Consider the following 27112-nt stretch of genomic DNA (forward strand, 5'->3'; position numbering starts at 1 on the left):
GTGTTCTTTCTTCTCTTTATTATTGGAAAAGGTACTTTCATTTGATCTGGGACATGTTAACACTGTTGCATTACATTATGATGGAATGTGTTTCTAATATGTAGACAGTGCATGGTGTGATATTTTGATTTTGAAAAATCAATATTTTCAATATGAATCATATGACAGCATCATATGTGTGTAAAGAGAAATATTGCTGAGAAAAATTAGAAACATTCAAATCATTTTGTCATCTCCAAAACAACTGTCTGGTCGCCTCCATCTATAACCCCACCACGTCCTGTCATTCCCCCACCCCTCTCCCTTGCAGGGGGTAGGCACTTTTCCCCCACTGTTCTCCAAAATAGCAAATGTGCCCTACTGGCAAATAAAATGTACCCCTGTGATGAAGAACTGTCTTTTGAATATCTTAAGCTTTGGCTAATTTTAATATTTTATTTTAACTATTTATTTTAGTCTGTACATGCTTTTTTTCTTTAAATAGCATCCCATACCTTTTTGTAGCTCGGTTAACAATAAAAAATCTCAATAAATAGTATTGATAGCATACTAACACATCATATATACTTAAGTGATATGGCCGGTGTGTATCGGTTTATAGCATAACGAGTGGTGGTTGTGGAATGAGAAAGTGCCCCCTCTGATGTTGTACCCACCCCCCAATATTTGGAAGCTTCCTACCCCTTGCTCCCTTGCCTACTTTAGATTCCCTCACCAGCCTGCCTTCGATAGCCAGGTCGGGCCCAAGAACAATTATGTGACCAGCCCACCTCTTCATTTTTATGTTTATATGATAGTGTCTCTTCGGAGCGGATTTTACAAGGAGGGGGAGGGGGGGGGGAGGAGTGACCTTGTGGTCGTTGAAGCCGATTTCACACGGGGAAAATCCACCTCCACGTCAAAACACAAGTTTGTAATAACTGCTTAGGCTATAATAAATTTGCGTGCGTTTGTTGAAAGTGGCCCTGGAAGGGTAAGGGGGTGGGGTAGGGGAGAAGGGGCTTTAGACACTAAGATAAATGAACTCTCCTTCATTGTCCGGGAGTAACATGACAGATGGTCACCTTTCAGAAGACTTTTCAATAATTTTAAGCAAAACATAACTTTTTGACCAACACCCGATGACCTGCATCGTATACTTACCAAAGCTTTGTTCAATGATACTAGTCTGGATTCAATGCTTTGTCTTACGACCTGTATGAAGATAAACAAAAACAAGGAGGGAAAATTTATTTAGTTACAAAAGAAGAACACCCCATTTAAGATCTGTTCCGATACATCTTACTGTGCAGGGTTTAGATCGTCTGACCGATCATACTGTAACCATAGCAATGATGACGTCACTGCATATGAATATCATCGTCGTATGTTAATATGTTTACTAAGTCAGTGACCCATTATTTATAAAAACGTGTTTCTTCTTGTTGCGCATATATTAAAGGACAGCTGTTTGGTGCTCGTAAGGGTAACAATGTCCCGCCGAGAGAACACACACGGATATTAGATATTTGAGCATGTTTCTTTGAACAATGTTATCTGGATAATCTTAAAACCTCAAAGAAAATACGTTGCTATTCCAATAAACATCGAAAAATTCTCCCTCGGCTTAGATCACTTTCATTGCGCATGCGGATGAAAAAAGGCCTACTTTGAATATAAAACAATAGCTATAAGATGTTGTCATGGTCGTGGTGTTAAAAAAAAGAGCCGTCATTTTCGGTGAATTTAGATTCTGTTCCACTACTGATCCTTGTGAATAAATCAAATGTCTTTAAAAAAAATATATATATATACAACAAAGATTCAATTGTTTTATAACCCCGAATATATTCACAGTGACGTCATCGCACACGGCTTTTACCCCGCCTCACATGTATTTGTAGAGCCCCTACCTGCACATTTTCTCTATGTCCAATACACCATTCTTGTAATGTCCAATGTTGTCCGATGAGTCCTTCCTTTTGAATGTTTCCTCGGTGGACCATTTTGTTGTCCACTCGCTTTTGTGCAGTTGAAATGTATTGTGTTGATTAACAGCTTTCAAGGTATCAACAAAACAATGTCGTTGTCGTACCAACGAAATGACAAGATAATTGCGTGTAAACGCTTATGATGTCGCACACTAATGGGCGTAACTGCAGAAAGGATCGTCACATAGGCCTATATATATATATATACTTGTTCCGCAAAATGCGCTCAGTACAGAATGAGAAATCTGTTACCTGGTTACAGCGCCTTTGCGCTTCGATATAACGTTTCGATTGCGCGGCAGTAATCAGGGGTATCATATCGCTACACTTGCAGATGGCTATAGTGTTTACAAGTCATCGAGCGCGACTTTGTTTATTGAATTATTACGTAACAGATAAAGCGCACATCGCTGAGACTACTACGTGCCAAAACCCACGTGACTTTGTCGGCGTCGTTCTTTACCACGCGTCACGAGCAGTTCCTTCTGGTCAACGCAGAGAAGAAAGTAATTCCATAGTGGAAAGTAGGATTTATTTTCAATCGTGGCAGATGCCTTTGATGGTCGGGTGTATGAAGCTTTACGCGTGCTCATTGCGTGACTATGCGTTTCGACTTATAAGCGCATAAATAGAATGTATGACGTGTTTAGCGAACGTCATAGTAACACATAGAGTTGGGACAACACACACGGTATTTATTCATCTATGTATGTATACATATATACATACATTGCTTGAGGCTAGGCTTCGGCTCCGTAGCGTTGCTGTTCACTAAATGCTAGCAACATGCAATCTCCGTGCACTTCTACGACCCCGGATGAGAATTCTGCCCTCGATTCGTTGGAGAACCCTGCTCTTCGAGTCAGAAGGGGAGGGACCATCCTGGACACGGTGCCTTTGCTTGACCAGACTGGGGATTCCCCTCAAGAAACATATTTAGAAGAGTCGGAAGAAGTGAAACATGTTGTCTGTGAAGAAGTTGATGCAGCTACAGAACATGTCACAGAACATGCCACAGAACATGCCACGGAACATGCCACAGAACATGCCACAGAACATGTCACTCCAAGTCTACCAGAGTTAGAGGTAAATGTAATTTACAAGTATTATCGCTGTCTGTGATATTATCGCGTATGCCCCATCTTGATGCCCCACTTAGATCCAAATTCAGATGCAAAAAGATAAGACATTTACCCTGAAGAAATGTGATATTTCTTAACGAGTTTATGAGAAAGGCATTTTGACGTCAATGAAAAAAATAAGGATTCGAAAAATAAACCTATTCACGACTTATTTCATTAGATATCGTTTGCAATTTTTGCTTTTTTTTCGGGGGAAAAAAGTTTCACATTCCTAAATCACGACGTCGCCCCCTCAATTAATAAATGACGTCACCCCTTCAACAAATAAATGTTTCTCGCCATTTTACACTTACTTGTTTGTTCTATTATTTTTTTAAATATTTTTTATTATTATGATTCTGGTGCTATGTTCCCGCTATAGCCTTGACCTACAAACTTTTAATAAAAATCGTATTTTGGTCAATGAATAAAATATTCTAGCCCAGTTCACAGCAGGAGACCGCTGGTTTAATCGATAAATCAATCAACCAGTATATAGGCAGGATAGTTTTGATTTTGAGGTGTGTGTGCGTGTCTGTGTGGGTCGGACGTGAATTCATATAGGCCTAGTTATAAAGCAGTGCGATAGATTTAAATTGCTATACGTAAAAACGTCTGTTAGAATGAAATACCTTTTACACATGTCGCAAAACAATGTACGCTGTAACCACTATTAATAGCTAAAGGTGTTCTTTATTCTTTATTTAGCCACACAGTGTAAAACGTCGACTACATGGGTAATAGTTACATCTACAAATGAACAGCCAATTTTCAGCACAAACTTTTCTCTGAATTGTGGAGAACGAAAATGAAGGCAAAGCACAAGGATTTATTCGTGGGAGGGGAGGGGGGTTTTTGGGGGGGAGGAGAATGTGTACATGTGTGTGGTTGGGGATGGGGGCATTGTGATGGGGGCATGGAGATGGGGAGAAATGAAGGGGTCGGATGGGTGAAATGAGTAATAACAGTCGCTACCCATTGGGTTCGTTACTCGCGAAATGTTAAGTACCCATGTATGTCCTTAGTGTGTGTTTTGAAGAATTCTTTAATAAAGTTGTTCTTGTCACTGATATATTCAATGAACGATTGTTTGGAAGAATATGTATTTGACTTTGTAAATAAACGGTCAATTATGACAACAAAAATAATTCAACAATAACTACAACAATAACAACGTAGCCTACCATCCTTCTTACTAGGACGAAACATCCTGAGTAAAGTGGTTTAGAAATTACAAGATCCAAAATGAAGCGACCTAAGTTGTGATGTAGAAGGCGGAACAGTATGAGTGTTAGGGGAATGGGAGGGGTGGGGGAGGGGGAGGGGAGGGTAGTTAGATGGGAGGACTTATCTACATTTGTTATTTTAAAGAAACTGTTACTTTAAAATCTTATCTGAATCCTTTTTTTTTTCTTTTAATACTATTACTTAATTTTCAGCCTCCTCGAACTCCGCTTCAAAGATTTCGCGCAATTGCTACCACTGTGAAGCATAACTTACTCTGGGCTCGTCTGCTAGCTAAAGAGGATAATGAGAAATCGTTTGTAGTGAAACACGAAGATGGCAGCTACGACCAGAGTATGACGTTTAATGTGAACGCATTCAAATCTAACGTACAGACAGTGGACTCGCTGCCATCTGACGCAAAACGCATCATGACCAAGAACCAATGGGGACGCACACCAGCAGAGCTTAAATACCTGCAGAGTTTCATCGGAAAGGTAAGTTCAGTTTATTCTTGGAACTGGTTGCTACGTTTTGAGAGTATATCATGAAGGTATATTAGCCTAGTGATGTATATACATGTGGTATGATTCTATACGATGAGATATTGCGCATTATACAACACCTAATTGTATTCTGGTCATTTGATTGGTCAATTGCTCGTTGATTGCATGCAAAATCCGCTCGATTCCACTCTACGAATTAGAACCATGGGTTATACTTTTTTGGTAGCACGTTTTCCAATGGTAAGAGAGCAGAGAAACCTGTCTGTTCAAAACAATCTGTTGCATGAGTGCATTTTACCCATCTTAATATAATATGTTGTATAAAACAAAATAATGAATGGTTTCCATTCGTTCCATTCGTGCATTCGTTGAAAGATGTAATTTGTTCCATTCAACTCGGCTGCGCCTCGTTGAATGGAACATTCCATCTTTCAACTCATGAAATATTTGCACTATTGCAGTCATATCCATTCATTATTTGTATACTATTTGGTGATATGTCACGGTGTCATGGTGCTACATCACTATAAGGTAGCATGTACACTTATTAAAAGCTCAATTGGCTTACACACTAAATCACAAAAGTCATGTGGTCTCTTAGTCCAGATTCTCAATAGCTAAACGCTACCCATCGTTAGATAGCTGACTTGTTGCAATGGCCTTTCATGGCACCATCAATTGTCCGTATCATTTACCATGTCGATTCGTCACTTGTAAACAAACCTCTTCACTCAGTAGTAAACAATTTTCGTACGCTGCCCCTGAGAGGCCTAGAGGGATCTAGACTTGCCTCAATTGACCCAATTTTAGTACCACATGTACTTCCATGCATGCTCTTTAACATGCAAGCCACAAAAAAAAAATGCATTTTGGCACTTATTTCTGATTGATATAGACTCTAATAGGAGTATGCCACCTTAACATGTTGCTGTATGGTGTAGTGATGGTGCTATAACACAATAATATAATGGTTTGGTGCTATGAGGTGAAATGGCGCTCCAAGTTAACGATGTGTGCATAGCTACAAGGGTATAACGGAATGTGCCAAATTTATACTTTGCTGCATTTGTAATGAAAGCTATATTTAAGGTATATACGATGCTATTTCATCATTTCGGTCACAGTGCTATGGGACGCCGCATATGGACTTATTACAGTCTAGTTGAGTATCGTTGGGCGTGGTCCGTGTAAACGACACAAGTATGCCTGGTTGGATATTGACTCACTACCAGTGAAAATATTTAAGATGATGTACTCCTATCGCGCATGACGCGAAAAGAGACATCCGTCAGACGAGCCTTCCCCCCCCCCCCCCGCCCAACCCCCTCCAGACATTTCCACAATTGGAGAGTGAAGAAGAAAAGGGGGGAAAACAAAGAAAAATATGAGGTCGGATATCTGTTTTGGACGATTGACCTCAACAACACCAGTTTCGCAACATTCCGTTTCCCTTGATCAGTACGACTGTCATAACCAATTTGTTTTACGATGTATCCGCAAAATTAATAGAAGAGGCTCATCATAACATTTACCACTAACTATATCGATGCATTTAACATCTCAGTATATTGAACGGTAAATCTTTTTGTGTTAACAGAATCTAACTCCTTATAACTGCCTCTCGCTTCCCCTAACACTCTCTTGAGTACACTCCAAGTGTTGGCCCTCTTACTGTACCCCCCTTTTATACCCTTTTATCGATTCCTATATAGTTTGATGTTCAGTCATGATCAAAGTCCTCGAAGACGATCGGTCAGGATTAATTAGTCTAGCTCTCTCGTGGTCAAAACAAAGAGGAAGTGATAAAACATGATCTGAGGGAATGTCGGATCACTGAACTTGTAAAGGGAGACGTGATAATTGTCGGTGACAAGTTGAAAGAGAAGAAACCGCACTTTAAAGTAAAAAACAATAGAATAGAAAGAAAGAAATGAAATGAACAGAAGAAAATATTCTACCTTACCTGGGTAGGGCCACGGGCGGGGGGGGGGGGGGCGGGGGACGTCCGAGGGTGTTAGCAAGTATCATGACTATATGTTTTGCGCAGCGACAATATAATCATTGGTCGTGTTATTTTAAGATGATAGAAAGAGTTGGGAGAAGGAAGGGAAGGCTTGAAGGGGGTGGGGGGTGGGATGCTTCCGATGGCGTTAACAAGTTTCACGACCATATATTTTTGCGCAGCGACAAAAGAATCATTGGTCGTGTATATTTAAGATGATAGGAGTTTAGAGAAGGGAGGGGGGGGGGGTGGTTCCATCAAAGTCTTCATCGGCTATACATATGGTACTTGGGATTCAGTTAGCTTGTTCGCTTCACTTGCAAGAACTAAAAACGGGACGCTCGCCTGGCGAGGGGGGGGGGGGGAAATTGGTCAGAGGGGAGTAGAGGAAGTGAAAGGATATATCGATTTATCGAATAAGTGTAAAATTTTAAAGCGGGTTGATTGGACCCGGAAACCCTCCTCCAATCTTCTGTAAAACTTCTGATAAAGGTTTACCTCATCAAGTTTAAGTTTTTCTTACTTATTTCATTTATGTATATGTATATGTACAATGTTAAGTTCATGTTTTTGTTCGAGTATATTTTCCACTTTTTAGTTCCAGTATAGGACATGGATCAAATGAACGCATTTGCAATTTTGAAGAAAAAGGTTTTTCGTCTTCAAAACGTCTCTTCGAAGTAAAACAGCGAGTGAAAATAAAAACCCAACGTGTTATTTTTTTGTTTTCTCGCGAATGTCTGTAAATTGATCTTTATTTCTTCTTGATGTAATGCTCATCTTCAGTTGAAGTGCTTCGAGAGATATTCCGTGACTGTCAAGAATGAATTAGCTGCTGTCCTTTACTACGAAAGCTTCGAAGAGGGAAGGGTGATCGTCCGGCAAGGACATCCGGGTCTCTCCTTCTACTTTGTACTCTCTGGGACGGTAACCGCCGAAGTCACCGACACCGATAAACGAACCGGCGAACAGAACACCCAGACTAACGGGGAATTTACGGCAGGGTCTTCTTTCGGTGAACTGGCGCTACTGCATGGAACAAAACGAACCGCTACCATTATCTGTAAATGTAAGACACTCACAGACTATAAATTGTATTTTTGTGAAAAAGAAAAAAAAATCCTCTCACCACCCCACCCTCCTCATCATTTCATAAAGCTTGAGCGGCAAGACCACCCGATACTCATAGCTAGTACAGTAACTACTGTTCATGTTCCACAACCGTGCATCAGTAACTACTGCGCTGTGTTCTCAACACGGTAACATATGTTACAGTTGGCACAGTAATTACTGGAAAGCTGTTACACGTTGAACTACGAGTCCGAAAGGTGAAAATTTGCAGTAATTTAAAAATTTAAAATTTAAATGTTTTTAAATTAAAAAAAAATAACATTTAAAATTTTAATATTTTTTTTGTTAAATTTACAGTAGGAAAAAAACTTGCCACCTGTAACACATGTTACCGCCTTACGAAAACAGCGCAGTAGTTACTGATGCACGGTTGTGGAACATGAACAGTAGTTACTGTACTATATAGCTATGAGTATTGGCTGGCAAGACACACTTTCACTTTGAAAATGAAACGTTCGTAAAACTATGCACGTACCGACTGATGATGCTTAACTGCCCCAAACAAACTAACAAACAAGTTAAAACAATGAAGAAGGGAAAGAATGAAATTAACACCCACTTTGCGATATTTGATATCGAAGAAGTACTAGCGGAAAGAAAGGGTCTGAGGCGGCACTAACAAGTTTTTACTTCAATGTAACAACATAAAAAAAAGGTCTGTAAATTAAGTTAGTTAGTGTCGGCAATGTTATATGGAGAGGGGTGCAGTCAGGGGGTGCAAAGGTTTAGGGACCTTCTTCTTGATGCCAACGTGATCTGCATGTATGCCAACCATGCCTGCAAGAAATATACCTTTTAACCGATGTGCGATTGATGGGATTAATTTTTTTTCATATATAATGATTTTCTTTTTTCTTTCAGGCAATAGCGAGTTTCTCCGTCTTGATAAACCAGACTTTGATATGGTACTGCGGAGAAGTTACCAACAAGATTGGGAACTTAGAATGAATGCTCTGAGGTCTGTCGCAGCATTCGGTGAATGGGACGAGGAAGAGTTGTGTGCTACCAACGATAGAGCAAGACTTGTAGAATATCCTCCGAATACTGTAAGCTGATCAACTGCCCTGTTACGTATTTCTTTTTTAAATTCCACGGAGGCAACGGCGTTAGTCAGAAAGCTGTTGGCGTGGATACAGGGTGGGCACCGATTTTATCTTATATGGACCTCAATGCTTACCACGCGCGCGATTGTATTCATCAGTTTTTCAATGATGTATATAGGGAAAAAAATGAGGACCAAATTTCACGGTTGCTTGCTATCGACGATTTGTTCGGGGTACCCGCAGTACGTGGGTTTCGAAAGGGAAGGGAAGGACAGAGTGACGTAATAACATACCAGTTCGTAATAGGGAGAAGGGGGGGGGGTGTAACACTGGGTTAAAGAAGCTAAAGGCGTCGCCAGGTTGGAGTGCATGCCGAAAGCGCTGACTTCCTTTTGATAGCGAAAGTTGCTAGTTTCGTCGGAACCGCGCCACTTGGATCAAGGCCCCAGCGACGCCGGTTCGATGCCCGAGCCGCCGGCTATTTAAACCCCAACCCGCCCCTTGGCCTTGGGTATAGGTGCCCCGTTTATCCCATTAAGTTCCCGTGTATCTACGTCGCTGTATCAATATAGGCCTACATGTGTATGTATAGCTATGAGAGCCGCATAAATTTATGAACGTTTCTTTGTCTATTAACATTCCTCAGCTTATTCTTGGAGACGTGGACCAACCCCCTGATAATATTTACTTCATCAAGACTGGCGAATGTAAAATAGTCCGGGAAGTCACCCTTATCCAATCAAAAACGCCGTTAGGTAAAATCAACCTCTCTTTGCCACCTTTCGACGAGGACCACGAAGTCAAGAGAGATTTTCAACTGGGTCCGATGCAGTCATTTGCCAAGAAGTATCTTCATGTTACTACCATTGGGAAGGGATCATTCTTTGGTGTAGGTTAGTGATAATATTACGTCGGCATCAACATTATTTCGGTCAAGTGCATGGTTTTCTCCCTCCATCCGGGGTGTCTCCAGAATAGTTCATGAAAATCATCGGGTTCTTTTTTTTTTGGTCAATGAAAGATGATAAAACATCAGAATGTGAATGTGAATAATAATAAAAATTAATTTAAATAAAATATCAACTTCTGACATCTGCATTATCCTCCCCCCCCCCCCTTAAAGAGCCAAGGTAATCGGGCGTATTGTAACACAACTAGCCTACATATAAGCTTCCATCCACAGCTTTGTCTACGTAAGTAAATTAATATTATTTCTTCTTTCTTTAATTTAATCTGTAGTCGGCCTAACCAGTGGCAATCCTGTAACTTATAATCTAGTTCATCCCTTCCAATCTCTAATATCTCCTTCTCTTTTTATCCTATTTTCCCAGGCGAGGACCTACGTAAGACTTACGTCATCAGTGCGGTGAAAGTGGAGTGCCTTCTCGTATCTAAGGTAGCCTTTATGCGCCATGAGCGAGGCCGGTGTTTGCACTCTATGAAGGACACCATTGAAGATCTCTACCCTTCCTACGAGGAATCATTCTCCAGTTACCTTGACGACAAAAGATGGCGGACATATAAACACAAGCTCGTGAAGGAGCTGGTCGGTCAACGAAAAATACTAAATACGACAAAATTATCGGCTGTACCTTTAGTCCTGAGAAAAGATTGTGTTCCAAGGTCTTTTCGTCTTTAATACGAAAGACTATACCCAAGAAAATAACGAAAACTCAAGGAAATATGTGATATGATATTATCTTGATATTGATATATTTACAAAATAAAATTGCCACAAATTGAATTTGACTAAATGTACACATAATTTACGAAACTTTTAACAGCTCAAAGCTTTTACATAAATACTGTGTGTTTTTCTATACCGAGCACTGTATGTTTTAAGCCTATATACACCACCCATGACATGGCCAAAAGTTTGCAATTATTTAATAGATTCCCATAGACTTCTAACCAGCCATGCATTTTTTTGTTGTTATTCACTACCTTATACGTCAATATGTGAACATTATATATTTAAATCATATTTCTTACGGGAATAATTGATTTTTTTTTGTGTTCAATTCGATTTAAAGTAGCTTTCCATGTTGCATGTAGGGGTAAACTTATAAGGCCGTATATAACATGATACTGACAATTTCATTAAGAAAGAAAGGTCTTTCCCCCTCTCAAGGAAACGAGACAAAAAAAAAGAGTGCTAATGTGTTAGCATTGTATACACGTCTGGCATTACAAAGTATAAGGTTAACTGTCAGCTCGAGTTTGCTCTCGATATTTAAGACAAATAAGACCTTTAAGATGCAATGCAACATATCTATGTTGATTATAACGTGAGTGACGTTTCCTAAATGTTAAAAGGAGAAAAGGAAAAGAAAAAGAGGGAAGGATATTGGGAATTAAAATCATGGAGGCCGTTTTAATGTACAGACGGACAGTCACGTGGGCATATGCAGCGATCATACACGCTAAGTTTATTAACCAACCGTATATACATCATTGTTGTATCAAGTTTGCGATAATCTTCAAAAAGAATAAAAAAGAAAAGAAAAGAAAAACTGAATCCCCCCAAAAAATAAAATAAAAATCAGTATTGATTATGAAAAACCAAAATATCGACGGAAAAGCATTTTGATGAAAAGTTGACTAATTTTGAAAATTTTGTTCATCTTGCACGGGGAACCTCTTACAACATGAAGATATTGCCAATGAGGTTCTCGCAAGGCCAAATGAGGCCGATTTTATAAGGCTAAGTAAAGGGCAAAACGTATGGACTTGATCTCATTTGAGACATAACGGCACCTAACATAGAAGGGACTTTCGGTTGTACGTATTATGTGTACACCGTGGAACATGAGTTTATGGGCACAGGTTTTAGCTATAGACGGATTTGTCCAGGGGACTTGTCATACGTAATTAAAGTCTATGTTGAACAAAGGCCTCAAAATGTCACTAATAACTTAAGTAATGAAATGTCTGCCAAATACCAAGTGGAAGTGACAAACAAGTTAAAGGATTATGAAGACGAAAAAATAGAGCTCGCTGGCAAAGAAACTTGTCGGCCTATTGCTTTGAGCCATCGTAAAAGTACGAAAATTTTTTGTTTTGTTTGAAAATGCTAAAACTACAAGGTTTGGTGATGGCTGAGCTTGTGTGAGGCTGAGGTGGGGGTTGGAAGGGGGGAGGGGCAAGGTAGGAAGGGGAGGGAGGGGGAGGTGGATCACTACAGCAGTTTCATTGCATAAGGCGTGCCATTAGTAACCTATCTTATTATGGTATAGAAGAGACAGATCACATGAAAATGTTACAAAGAATTATTAAATCGATTCACTTGAAGTGACTAACACAGACTTGTATCGCAAGGTTCATTAACATTTCTTAAGGTCTTAACTAGCAATATGCATGACATTAACTGCGCATGCGGACTAAGTCCGTTACTGGTAAAAAATAAGCAATAACAAAGCAAACATGCATTTACCGCATTTACACATATTGTGTTGGGTACTAAAGTTATTTTGGAGAAGACTTGCTGTTTGAATGGTTCATTCGTATTGCTCTCCACTCACCAAAAGTAAACAACTTAATGTCACATATTATTTGTCACCCTTATTGAAACATTTAACAAACATTTCACTGACCACTGCTTACACAATTAATTATTAAGTAATTAGTCTTATTAAGTAGTATTACATTATTGTCTCAATGTCTCACCAAAAAAAAAAAAAGGACTGACCGTCTGAAGCTCCAAGAAGTCACTTTTGAAACTTGATGACAATAAAGACGAGCTGTTCGTTAATTTCAACGCTAGATTCACATTGCGCATGCTCAGTTGGATAACTTAATAACGCCTCATTTGTAAGCCAGTAACACTATACTATAGCAAAGCAGCAATGAAAAACGTCAATTTACCACTGTGAAACCATTGTTTTTTTTTGTTTTTTTTTCTTTTGTCGTAAAGCTGATGTTAGATTTCTCAAACTTACTAAAGACATATTTCTGGATTCTCCTTTGTTCACCATATTTTGTTTTTCGTTTTTAGCACTACGACACTTTGTCTGCTTAAGACGAAAATGTACCCTTCTTTATCATCAATTTACATTCAGGTTTAAGATATAGAGAAAGAGGAAATTAATACATTTACATTTATTCATCCTCATTGTGATGAAAGTATCTAACATTTCAGTGTGTGTTTCAGCTTTTCATATAATTCACTTATCACAATATTTTTGTCGAACACTTTCCTTCAGCGTCGTACAAAAAAAGCCCCCCCCCCCCCCCCAAAAAAAAAAGAAGCTTACTAAGAGAACCTTTCATCTTACTGCGTCAAAAGAATGACAAACAACCATAAAAAACAGAAGGTAGAATGAAAGAAATCACTCAGAATATATAATATATACACCAAAACAAGGCATTAGCCAGGGAAAATGTCACTGGAAAGATGATTCGGGACATTTCGTCAATTTTGCTGACACTGTTAAATGTCTTGCCGTCTTTAGCTGTCCGTTTGAACCTTTGACGTCGGTTTTCGGCGTTACCGGAGAGACAGTTGACGATGTCACCACAGCAGTTCGTGTCGTCTTCGTCCGAAGCTCCATCGTCACAGTGCGTCTTGTTCGGAGTCGAATTCAACAGGCGACGGGTGCCACGTGATCGGTCACGTGATATGCCGCGGAAAAACGAGAAGGAGGACTTGTGACGCTTCTTACGTTTCTTGAGTGTCTCTTCAACTTGTTCAACCTTTTGTGTTTGTTTTATTTGCGAGGGAGGGGGGGGGGAGAGAAAATAAAATAATGTGAGCATTAAAAGTGAGGGCGTATAAATTATGTCTTTATACAATGTAAACATTTGCAGAAACGAGTGTTCTTGATTGCAGTTAAGTTACAAAGGATTCCATCGGTCTTCAATTAGCATAGCAATGGAGAGAGCGGGGGGGGGGATGGGGCGGGGGAGGGGGGTTGCTAGGGATAACTGACCATATGAAAACATACTATGATATGATTTTTCTGTTTTGTATTTTGGCTTTATAAACCTGTTAACCACTGTGCATGGAAGCGATCTGAACTGCGCTTAAGTTAGCAACTTAATGATTAATTATAAGTTCTTTTCGTCAACGCCATTTTTTAATGTTAATTCCTTCGTTTCATTATATGCCTTATTTATTTGTCACAAAACAATGTTCTTCTAGCGTCATCACATTAAAGGATACTATATATATATATATATATATATATATATATATATATATATATATATATATATATATATATATATATATAAATATATATATATATTGTCCAACACAATCAGACAATTAATCCGTTGTGTTGCATCGCATGCATGCTTTTTGAAATCACAATAACTTTATATATATATATATATATATATATATATATATATATATATAAATATATATATATATATATATATATATATATATACATATACATATATATATATATATATATATATATATATATATATATATATATATATATATATATGAATGTGTCTCGATGTTGGATATTGGCGCTGATTTAATAGGCTTTGAACTACAGACTAAGTTATCAAGCCATGTTGGAAAATGTTCCTCATTAAATTCAAGAACACTACGGACATGACGCAATGGCCTAGACTGTCTACGAGTATTGGTTGAAACAGCACCTCAATTGAGGTTCGTTGTGTGTAAGTTGGAAACAATCTTTTAGGCACACATATTAATACACCAAACCTAGCCACCGTACTCGAGATAAAAGTGTTATTGTTTTATGCAGTAAACCACTTAACAAGCTGACGATGTAAGCCTGAATGTATGACGTCACAGACCGTTAATATGTGTGTTAATGACGAATGAACTGTAGGACTCAATTGTTATTCAAGAAGCTAGTTAACTACAAGCTTAAATAAATTTTAAAAAAAATAGTAATTGTATGCAAAAGTTAGCTGTAATTAAATTTTTCAGACAATTAATTCCCTTCAATGGATATCGAGTCAGCTACAATAAGCAGATGTTCCACAATAGCATTTTCGTTTTGCACGGAAAGGCTGAGAATATTACAGTGTATATATCTCTTCATAAATGGATCCCAATTGCCGTGATGACGTCATTTCAAGTAAATACCAATCCTGCAGCAGAATATCGTTGCATTGACGGGCAGTTTTAACCGCATTAAATTGATTGATGTACGGACGATTGAACTAATGACGTCATCGTTTTAGAAATAACGATACACATAAATATTCAACAGCCGTATTGAAACGTAATATTGTTGTAAATATGTATATTTATATGTCACACATTCGATATGTTAAAGTATTAGAAGGCGTTCACAGAAGATTTGAGAGCCAGAAAAGGGGTCACTGGGAGAACTAATTCACCTTAAAACCACTGTTTGCATTATTTTTTTTCAAATATTTTATGATACTTTTTTTATGAAAATATGCTCTGCCCCATATTTTGCCGGGAACCTTCCTTTTTTATCGGGTACCTTTTTACTCAATGACCAAGGCTGTACCCCCCCCCTTCCGCACCACCACCTTGACACACGCCTCACGTTAGGTCAGACCGCTCCGTTGTAAGCTACTAAATCTGCTTTGGATAATTCAATTACTCTGGCCGTGACCTTTGACCTATGACATAGCCGTGCATGTTTACCTGAGCCTGCAACATGTCATCTTCCTCGTCGTCCTGCATACCTGGCATCATACCAGCTCTTCGTTTGGTGAAGTAGTTAACAGAGGCAAATTCACAGACAGCCGCGAAGGTGAACCCGAAGCAGAGCAAGACGTAGTAGTCGATCGCATTGGCGTAATGTACTTTGGGCAGCTGTGTCCGTGAATTCCATCCCAGTGTTGTGATGGACAATATTGTCATTATACCTAAAGTTGTAGCCAAAAAAATCAAAAGAGAAACGAACAAATGATCAGATTTTAGATTTACCCTTGTTCACAATCGATTCAAAAACAGACCGTAAAACATGCCATTCCAGTGCACGTGATTAACAACAATTGCCATTTATACTTCTTTTGTTTTTATATATCAAAACTCCAAAAGAATACGAAACAATGATCGCAATTTAGATTAACATTTTCAATCGATACAAGAAGCAGACAGTAAAAGTATTCTTCCTTCAGTGGAGTGAGTGCAGGAGCGTAGCCAGGAATTTGCCAAGGGAGGGGCGAAAATGTAGGCAAACTATCAGAGCCGGAGATACGGCATTGCAAACTATCTAAGCGTAGGCGCGAAGCGTACAAGAAAATTTTGGCGTAAAATGCCTCCCAGATCGCTGGAAATGGCACTTGCCATTCCTTGTAAGTTGCATCTTAGCATTTTCTCTTTTGAATTTACTTGCGATATCATCAAAACATTAAAACTTTTTTTTTTATATATGCTCATGGGGGGGGGGTGGCTGCCCCCTTCGCCCCCCTCCTTGGCTAAGCGCCTGAGTGAGTGACATATACATACCTAACGAAACCCTCGCCGGTGTGGCTTCTCGATTCAGAAAGAAGGATATCCAGGATAGGATGACCACCATGGAGCAAGGAAGGTAAGTTTGAATCAGAAAGTTACCTAAATTCCTCTTCAAAACAAACGTAACTTTCAGCAATGTACGATTGCCTGTTTGGAAAAGGGGAAAGAACATATAATATTTAAATGGGCTCTCGTCAAGACTGGATTATTTAACTCATCTGTTTTTGTTGTGATATGAGCTCTCTGTTTTGTCGAAAACGAATAATTCCGAGTCATTTCGGGGTATTTTTTCTGGAGAAGGTGCCTTATATCCGTGTTAAAAATAACAAGGAGTTTAGTTCTCTGTATACGGTACGGTATATACATGAACTATATATAGAGGGAATGATACAAAAAGTTCTGAAATGAGACTGGTATATGTGGGGAGAAGGGGTGGGCCGGGGGTGGGTGGGGAGGCAGGGGTGGGTGGTTTGCAAATGTTTGGAAAACGCGATAATTGCAGGTATGTGGATTCAGGGGTCTATAGTGTTGTCTGGTTTCAGTCGATACTTGCCCAAGCATCTTCACATATGTTTACACTGTTAACTTTACGTACCGTATTGCACTATGAAATTAGAATGATTTGACAATTTTTGTTCTTAATTTCATACTCTACTTCATATCGTCTGGAATAAACTTTGTCTCCTGTATCTCATAAAGTAGAAAAGCTTTAAACCCAGCAGGGGGGGGGGGGGCGTGAGGGGAGGGGTAGGAGGCGGTCTATAGGGGGTTGGCACCCATCACAACGTCAGACGAGGGAAAATGGTTCAGTCGGTATTTTATATATATGTATATATATATATATATATGTATATTTATATATATATATATATATTTTATATATATATATATTATATATATATATATATATATATATATATATATATATATATATATATATATATATATATATATAGGGAGTAGAGCAGTTGATATGCATGGGATAAAAATCATGTTCGCAAACCACATAAATATTGTTTATGTTCTTACCGATTCTGTCCGATACCTTAATGTTTTCGAAGGCATCCCATGTTATTAATGCATACTGAGAGAGGCGAATATCGTCCGATATAGCCACAGAATCTTTCAGATTATCAGAATGTTTCCATTTGTAAACAACATCTTCAACGGAGTAGGTATCTATCGATGGGTGTGACGACAGAAGATGACATATAATAAACACATTTAAATAGTAGTATCTTTCAAGAATAGATATAGAGAACCATTTAACGAAATAACCAACAAAAGGGGTTTCAATCATTCACGTTTTTAATTTTCTGATAGAGAATTTGTGATATTAAGATAAATTCTTCAAAATCGATGTGAATGACATTATTTCCGGAGATGAACTGACAAACAAACACAAAAACAACTAACGAAACACACAAACAGACAAACAAACACCGTTTTCTTCCCATCCGAATCAGGATGGTGCGGGTTTAAGAAAAGGTTGTAATTTTCATAAATATGTTCCTTGAATTTACATATATTTATTAGTACGTATTCAAGGACTAACTAAACTACAGTAGAATGATAACTGTTTTCTCTTGTCGCAAAGTTCTAGCAATTTCGAGACACCGTTGTTTGAAAGTCATATATATATATATAATGTATTATACATCCTCGTTACACACAGACCGAATCAAATTGTCAAGTCAGCATGACGAGAGACGAAATCACCGTCTTCTTCTTAACGATGAAAAGAATTGATTTGTTTTAAACATGTTTGGTATAACATTTTCAATAACAAACCTATAAAAGAATATATATACATATATTATTGGTCTTGATTAGTTTCAGAAATATTCCATTACTCTCGCGGTTATTACTAAACTTCTATACGTTGAAACGGGCAAATTTATTCAGGTTTCCAGTATTTAAGAATTCAGCTTGATATAATTTAAAAGTTTAAACATTGCCTCTTTTCGAATACTATAGTACCCCGGGTATAATCTTGAATTTCAAACTTTTATCATTCGTCTGTGGCTATATAAGCCCCTACAGCGAATGTTATTAGCATTTATATAAGACACAAGTGCGCAATCTGCATAAACTATGTGGTTTCATTTATATATATTCTCTCATTTGTGCCTGTCGTTTACACGGTTACTTTGCGAAGACGCTAATTTGACATATTGTGTATAGGCTAATCATTTACTGTTGAAACCTCCAGGTATCCTATCATGTCCTTGCAGCAATGAATGCACATGGTGGAATAATTCACTCTTTATCACTACGACGAGAAGTGAGTCATTGAACTCGAAAAAGATGGTTAAATAATAATAATAATAATTTTTTTTTTAATGAAATAAAGACCTTCATTAATCATTTTTTTTTAAACACAGCTACAGTAGCCCCCCCCCCCACCCCGGGCACCTCTCACGCCAGTAATGGACCTAAGACTGTTGTTACAAGTCATCACGTGGGCATCAGTAGCAATTGATCGCACGCGTAACACGTGTTTAGGAAATTATAACACACATAATGTTATCGTAACTCATAAACGGTTAGATAACGTATATCGCGGTGTTACACTACTTCGGTTATGTGAAACGCATCTTTTTTTTGTCATTTTCATGTCGTTCGTGGAAACTGCTTTTCATACATGTCTTTAAATCTTGGCTTTTACGGCATTTACGTAAGTAACAATCAGTAGCCTCACCCCCCCCCCTCCTCACCTCCCCTCTTCACCATCCTACTTAGTCCACCCACGTGGCTATACGATTAGTTAATACTGTAACTATACCTGACCCCGCTGGAAGTTATTTAATATTAAAATTCAGATTATAGATTACGTGTTATATATTGCCTTACATTGTTCTCTACAAGTTTCTAGATGCAGGTTAACGAATTTCGTCCCCCCCCCCCCCCACCTTCAATATTGTGCTTCATATACTCTGCTCTTTATACTATAAAACAAACAAGGAATAATTTGAAACGCAATTTCATCGAAATGTTGACCTGAACTGAATCAAACGCCTCTAGCTTTTTATCGAGAAAAAAAAAGAGAGAGAAGACCATGTAATAATCTATATGAGGGGACACTCTGTAAAAGATAGAAATTAATCTTTGGCGCTAGATCGCTCCGCCGTTGACAATTGTATTTCTATTCCTTTCTTCTATTTGCTTTTTCGACTTTCAAGGCCAGAAAATCACTTTTAGCTACAGGTTATAAAGATATGCGAAATCACAGCCGATGATTAATTTCGGACTCTTTTTGTTTTGTTATTTAAGGTTTTTTTTTTAGAGAATACCATTTGTTCGCCGATAGCATTTCTTATCTGGCGACCTCTAACACCCAGATGTTCCAAATACCAAGAGTTCAAACTTACTGCTTCCAACGATCACCGAGCAGTTTTGAGAATCCATTGGGTATTTCTGAAATTGCATAGGACAGGCGGCCACAATTGTCAACCTAACAAAAAATAAAGATAAAAAATATAATAAATAAAAATGGTGTGAATGTATAAATTTAAACTAAGTCGTGTGGAAGACTAGTGTGGAAGTATATAGATGTGGTTGAGACGGGTTGTGTGGTGGTGGTGGTGGTGCGGTGGGGGGGGGGGGAGGAGGGGTGGGGTGGGGGTGCGTGGAGTCGAGGCCTTCCATTGTGGATTTTTGTTGATGTTTTATTATGAGCGGACACCCAAAATGGCCGCGCTGATCGAAATATATGTATACATACCGATAAATTTGTCGGACCTTAATGTAATCATTAAACATTTGTTAATAAAATATTTTGAGTTAAAAAAATAAAATAAAGAAAAACCTAAATGTTGAAACTGTTTATGATTGATTTGTTACATAACATAATGATAAAAAAATAAACAAAATTTCACAAACATACAGTCAATTTGAAAACATTGATTTTAGCTGGATCCGTTAGAATGAGATATACACCACGAGTTGCTAACACGATGTAATGTCAATAATATCAAATTACCATGTTAAGATGTCTACGGTTAAGATACCATATACACTGCAAAATGTTTATTACATTGAATTCGTTGTAAAACAAGAGCGTACTACAAAAATACTACATTATCTGTTGTTTTATTGCACAGTATACGATTACGGTAATATGTTACAATAATACTACAGTAACATGTTACAATAATATTGTAACGCGCTATACTTCAGAAACATGTTGCAATAATACTACAATAACATGCTACAATATTACTACAGTAATATGATATACTAGCATCTTACAATAATACTACAGTATTATAATATACTGTGATACTACAGTAACATGTTACAATAATATTGTAACGTGCTATACTAGTACAACAGTAAAATGCTGCAATAATACTACAATAACATGCTACAATAATACTACAGAAATATGATATAATAATTCCATAGTAATGCGGTAACCTGCTACTGTATCTCGCTCCAGTAACTCTCCCTAGAAAGTCTCCATATTGGATAGACTTTTATCATCACAGTGACACTTTCTGTGTCTCAATGACAGTATAATTCAACAGTAAAATCTAAGAGGATTTAAGTTTAGCCCTCAATTCAGCCTTCAAATTGTCTTTTTACGCAGACGTATTTGAGAAACAGGAAGAACAACAGCAACAAAACAACAACAAAATTCAATTTCATTCCATACTTAAGTTCTCAAATTATCGTACAGAATAAAAAACACACAACACACAGCAAAGTGCAGTATAAAAAAGTAACATAATATGTAGGCCACTATACAAAATAGAAATATTGTTAACAAGGTTAGTGACCATACCAACAACGTCAACAACAATAGGCTCACAGACCGTGCATGCGCACAAGTATACACACATGTAAACAATACAGTGCTATACACAGCGGCGTTTGATTGTTTACCGTAAAATATAATGTGCACTCTACTGTATAATCGCATACATTAACTAATTGCTAAGTTTATTGATTAATTTTCGTTTATACCAGAAAGAAATTTAGGACTTACCGTTGGGTGTATAAAATGTCTCCATTCGGAAAAATTCGAAATAAACGATTCGGCGTAGTAATAGAATGGGATTTGGATTTTTTACCGTTGTATATATATGTATCCGGGTACCAAATGCTCTCTAACATAATGGTATTCAACGACAGGACCTTAAAATTCATTTGGTTCGAATTATTATAATTCAAGCGAGGGTCGGACCAGCGCTGCCGAAAGAATACTTCGACATAAAATTCCTGAAGACAATAGAAAGAGAGAGAGAAAAGAATATGGTTAGTGTTTTGTGCAATCCTAAAACAATTAGTTAAACTGATTAAATGGTAGGAAGGGAAAGGTATCAGGTACAGGGGGAAGGGGGGGGAGAGGAGGGGACGGTAAGGGGGTGGGAAAGAAAATATTAAAAAATAGGGGAAGATTTAAAGTTAACAACTAGATGATCGAAAGTTATCAAATAATCTTTCCAAATACTTTTCTCCAATTTCTATTTCTTGCTAATTTACAATCTCTGTTATTTTCTACTATTTTGATGTACTGTACTTACCTTTTGTTTTGTAACTGCATAACCCGCCCCCACACCTCAATATTATCGAGAAGATTATCGAGAAAGAACAGCGACGGTGGTGAGACGGTGTGTGTTGTGTGTGTGTGTGGTGGGGGTGGGGATGAGGCGAGATGAGGGGAGGTTGGGAGAGGGGTCAACTGTCCAGTTTGACATTTCGTACTCTTTACATTTGTATCATACACCACTCTTCTCTTCCCCGTAAAAGAGCATTTGTTTCTCTTCCCCTCTTTCCCATATGTTAGAGCCCCCCACCCTCCACCCGCACCCCAATAGGAATCAAAACCGTTGTATCTGAGAACCTTCCTATTTTTTTACGGCATTTTTTTTCGATATAGAACGCCACACAATTCATAATTTTTTATCGTACCATTTCCTCTATAAATATTTACCGGGTCTTTTTCGTTTCACACCCCCCACCTTAAAAAATAATATTAAGGAAATCTTGTTACCACTGATCAAGAACCTTCATAAGAAAAAAATTACGCTCGTTTTTCCCCCCCAGAGTATGACGTCATAACAGTCATATTTTTATACCATTTCCTTTAACAATATGTACAGGATCTAACTCGTTTCCACACAAAACCAACAGAACGTCTTCTGAAAGTATACCATGCGAACTGTACCAGAGGAAATGAAAACCTGAAGAAAAAAAAATCCTCTTCAGTTTTTCACCTGAAATAATTTGCAGATTTAAAGTTGAATGAAATTGACTTTAACAGGCGTGTAACGGCAATCATGTTAGATATGCTAAGTAGAGCGTACATTTTGGAGCACCAATTGAGGCTATATCTATACGGAATAAAAGACTAGTATTTACTCGCTGAATAAGTTGAATGAAGTGAAAGTATTGTCATAGTGCCTCAGAGCTCGAAATAGCGGGAAACTATAAACCATGGTACGTATTGTGGAATGAATTCGAACTCAACGCTTTTGTTCATTTTTAATTAAATTTTGTAAACTATATAGTATATATATATATATATATATATATATATATATATATATATATATATATATATATATATATATATATATATATATATATATATATATATATATATATATATATATGAGGCGAAAGGTTAGAACGAACTATTTAAAAACGTAAATTAATTTATGAAATAAATAGGCCTTTCAACCAATTGCTTGTATATTATCCGGGCCGAAGGAATAAGCCAACACTTATATATCTTATAAGTACAAAAGTACACACGAATAAATAAATAAACAATAAAATTAACAAACTGAAATAATAAGGGTAATATTATATTACACATATTTAATCTGTTATAAGGGATGCGTAATAAAATAACTATAAATAACTGCAATGAACTTTCAACTGTTTAAAACTTCGAGTGAAAAAGGACAAATCCAAGTGGTTAATTCAGACAATTATTTTGGCACAAATAAATTGCAGATGGACGAAGGCGCCTTCCAGTACGTCGCCTCTTCCGCAATGCCAAAAAAAAAAAAAATGTAGACAAAATGAATTATCTATGTACTGGTTTTAATCAAAGGGGAAGGTCAATTTGTTTAAGAAAGAGGAAAATAAAAATCGATGATTGATGCAATTCCTTTTTATTTAGAGAAATTATGAGTCAACATAGGGATTTCATTTGTTTTGTGAATGAGGGGGGGGGGGGGGGGTGGCGGTGTGTGTTGGGGGTGTACTTGCATTAGATTAAGTAAATATATTTACCCTTTTACATGACATGGTTTCTTGTGTTGTTACTTTCACCAAGCCAGGAAATATTCAAATATATTTCGTGAATGATTTTAGCTTTGTCGATAAAGCTCTTCGTGGTGAATAACTCCCCTACCTCCCTCCCCTCTTCCCTCCCTCACGCTCCCCTCCCATCTACTAAGAAAAATGTTGCTCATAGGTATCCTATTGTACTGTAGTAAATATGTGATATCGCTCCAAGGTAGACTGTTAAACAAGGTTTGTAGTCAAAACAAACAATAACATAATTATAGGCCACACTATACAATCTGGGAACCTTTTAATTTTCTCTCTGTTTTCATATTTTCAAGGGTAAAATACTAACAGTGTTGACATCGAAACCAATGTCATCATAATGTCAATATTAAGAGCTTCAATATTTTCAGCATTTGAAATTCCCAACTCCATAACAGAAAATAAATATTGCCATAAAGATAAGTAAAACATCACCAACATATATAGCATATATACACGGCTTTATAGTATCATTATTTAGACTTGATCAAGTCCTCGTCTTTGTATATGTAAATGAGCAGTAGTTCTGTCATATCTGCTAAAATGTAATACGATTTTCGTTACTCGTTTGGTGAAGCCGTTCCTTACATAGACTTAAGTTAAGTTTTAGGCTTAGGAACACAACAAACATTGGGTAAAAGTGGTCCCATGTGGCTCGAGTAATGTTTTATATTCATATAAATATTACATTATATTAAAAATATTATATTGTTCAAGTGTGCACCATTCTGTGTGAAGGAACATCCACACGGATTTAGATTTGTTTTAGCTGTTTTGGCAACTTCTTCATCAGACCGTAAGTTTTACCATTGTAACATAAACAGATGAAAATGGTGGATATTCGTCCTCTTGTTTCTTTGGAGGGGGGGGGGGAGGTTTAAAATATTAGTGTCACGGGAAGATTAGTGCTAAATATGATAGTATGCCGTCGAAGGCTATATGGTCAAATTTCATCGTGCCTGTAGCGTGATTTTTGGAAGACTATAAACTTACAGCAACAGCTTGGAAATTTCCGGGTAGGTAAATCTTTTTTTCCCAAGACGAAACCAAGTATTGTAAGGCAACATTACAGCTTTAAGGCCGGGTAAGATTATTTTGGCTTCCAATTTGTTGGCGGGGGAGTGGGGGGGGAGGGGGGTAAACACAGCTGCTCTTGGAGGAGTGATAAGAATAATTTACCTATTACGAGTGGACCTTGAAAATGACACCAACTATACCGGTGTCATCGAACCTATACCCATCTGCCTGTGGACAGTAAAACCTTTATCCCCCCCTCCCTCAAGCCTTAATATCATGTTTTGGAGCTAACAGACTAATAAATTCATGTTTCACGCCAAACGTACGTCAATATTTAGCCCTAAGCGTAACTATTTTGTTTTTCTTCCCCCAGATGCATCACAAATTTCCAAAGGGAGGTTACTAAAATAGGAAACCAATCGGAAATATGACCCACAGCGTATTGTTAACCAGTCTCTTAATACGCCAACACATCTTTGACTTTGTTTCAATTTTGTTTCTCTCTATGTTATTTGAAATCTTTGCGACCTTGTAGGAATCAAATGTCAAATGTCATTTGAAGAAACTATGAGACAATCACCGCCCTTTCCTTATAACGTTCTGCTCAAAAAAGTTATCAATACCAAACCAAGAAAAGTAAATAAAAGGAAAAGAAAAAAAGGTAGCAAAATATAAGAAAACGGGAAAAAGGTCAGAACAAAATATGTTCTTCAAGCATTCAATTCATGCCATCTTTTTTTATTAACGAAATGAGTGTACTTAAAATAAAGTCGCACGCCACTTTCCAAATTAGCATTTATAGGACGAAAGGCATAAATCATGCGTATATAACTCTTTTAAGTGTCGAAATAAATTCTGTGCCAGAAACGCCTAAATCAACCAATATGATAAGAAAGGAAGTCACGTGACTTGCATCTATCATTGCATCTATAGGCACCCACGAGCTTGGGAGTTATCAGGTAAATTATCTAAATATATACACATACAAACTCCCTCCCCAAAGAAAAGAAAAGATAAACAAAACAAAACAAAACAAAAACAAACAAACATACATACCCACACACGCTCACACAACGAAAAGGTAAGACAGTAGAATAACTAAGCGCGTGAATATAGTAAGGTTAAACTAACAACTTATCGTACGCTTTGGCTAAAGATGTAAAATATTTTAATTTTTTGAATACAATACGTACTAACGTGAAGTTGAAAGCAAATCAAATATATACATATACATATATATATATATATATATATATATATATATATATATATATATATATATATTTGATTTGCTTTATATATTTGCTATATATGATTTGCTATATATATATATATATATATATATATATATATGTATATGTATATATATATATATATATATATATATATATATATATATATATATATATACATATATATATATATGATGAGGAAAAAACCCTCCTCTTATTGTTAATCTTCTCAATGAATTTATCTAGAATATAAAGGCACGCGTCCATGCCGATGCACATGGGATGGGGATATCCCCTCTGTGCCGTCCATCTTAGCCTCCATCACGTGAACAAATACTTCACAAGTTACAGGGCACGAGTATTGTGCCCTTTCAGAACTTGTTGATGCCCTTTCTTCATGTTGGTGCCCCTTCTTAAATTGTTTGGGCCCCTCCTTAAGTTGTTGATGCACCTCTTTAAATTGTTGGTGCTCCCCTCCTGATATTTTTGGTACCCTCAAACTTAGAATTCCTGGCTACGGGCCAAAGATATAGCCTATCGTGAAGTGTAGGCTTGAAACTGACGTTACTGTGTGTCAAGTTTCAGTTCGTTAATAGCGCCCTTGAAAACATGAAAAGATTTAATGTTGACAAATAAAGAAAGCAATATATTTATGAAACTATTGTCATTTTAAACTCTCCGCGTGCTCTGTCAAAATTGCCTTTAAAATTACAAAGACAATTTTTGACAGTGTTATTTGCGCATTCCATTATTAAACTCTCCGCTGTGTTAGATTAGTTTACACTTCACACGTCGTAAAACAGGGAAAAAATAAGGAGTCCATCAAAAATAATCAGTTCAAGGGGGGGGGGGGGGGAGAGTCCGGGGCGGGGAAGGATTGTTGCCGGTAGCTCGACCTACTTTGCACACAAATTTGGGTATAATGTTAGTAAGTCTGTCCCTAAAACTTTGTTTCTACTAAATAGCCTACTGCTTGGGTTTATACCAATTAGTGCCCAAGTACACTATGAAATATGTTTAGTGCTAACGTGTGCTTAATGGCACGTCTTCGGCTTACGAGTTACATGGGCAGTTCTATTAGAGACATTAGCAGACAGATCGGATGGTTACGCAATTCACGTTCCATCCTATACATTTTTCAACATAGCCTCGATTG

At 37.4% G+C, this 27112-nt stretch overlaps 2 protein-coding genes across 3 annotated transcripts in view; one reads left to right on the forward strand and one right to left on the reverse strand.

The window, feature by feature from the left end:
- Positions 1-2411: 2411 nt before the first annotated feature.
- LOC139979991 (uncharacterized) lies at positions 2412-11518 on the forward strand. The gene is made up of 6 exons (XM_071991313.1): positions 2412-3056; positions 4531-4812; positions 7610-7892; positions 8816-9000; positions 9644-9890; positions 10329-11518. The coding sequence occupies exons 1-6, from the start codon at positions 2757-2759 to the stop codon at positions 10634-10636; spliced, it is 1605 nt and encodes a 534-aa protein (XP_071847414.1). The 5' UTR covers positions 2412-2756; the 3' UTR covers positions 10637-11518.
- A 152-nt stretch (positions 11519-11670) lies between these two features.
- LOC139979992 (gamma-aminobutyric acid receptor subunit alpha-2-like) overlaps positions 11671-27112 on the reverse strand; it is a 31800-nt gene continuing 16358 nt past the window's right edge. For both annotated transcript variants that reach the window (XM_071991314.1, XM_071991315.1), the window contains exons 4-9: positions 21411-21643; positions 19792-19874; positions 17450-17599; positions 16415-16567; positions 15605-15828; positions 11671-13689 (exon numbers count right to left, since the gene is read on the reverse strand). In XM_071991314.1, coding sequence (XP_071847415.1) covers positions 13330-13689; positions 15605-15828; positions 16415-16567; positions 17450-17599; positions 19792-19874; positions 21411-21643 — 1203 coding nt within the window. In that variant the 3' untranslated portion in view covers positions 11671-13329. The remainder of the gene's footprint in view (positions 13690-15604; positions 15829-16414; positions 16568-17449; positions 17600-19791; positions 19875-21410; positions 21644-27112) is intronic.

Source organism: Apostichopus japonicus, chromosome 14, assembly GCF_037975245.1.
Source record: "Apostichopus japonicus isolate 1M-3 chromosome 14, ASM3797524v1, whole genome shotgun sequence".
NCBI lineage: Eukaryota > Metazoa > Echinodermata > Holothuroidea > Aspidochirotida > Stichopodidae > Apostichopus > Apostichopus japonicus.

Bases quoted from the DNA above. Each gene is read 5' to 3' on its own strand.
- LOC139979991 (XM_071991313.1), top strand. From the start codon at position 2,757: ATGCAATCTCCGTGCACTTCTACGACCCCGGATGAGAATTCTGCCCTC. The intron at 3,057-4,530 runs GTAAATGTAATT...CTTAATTTTCAG, and splicing joins CAAGTCTACCAGAGTTAGAG to CCTCCTCGAACTCCGCTTCA. The intron at 9,001-9,643 runs GTAAGCTGATCA...AACATTCCTCAG, and splicing joins TAGAATATCCTCCGAATACT to CTTATTCTTGGAGACGTGGA.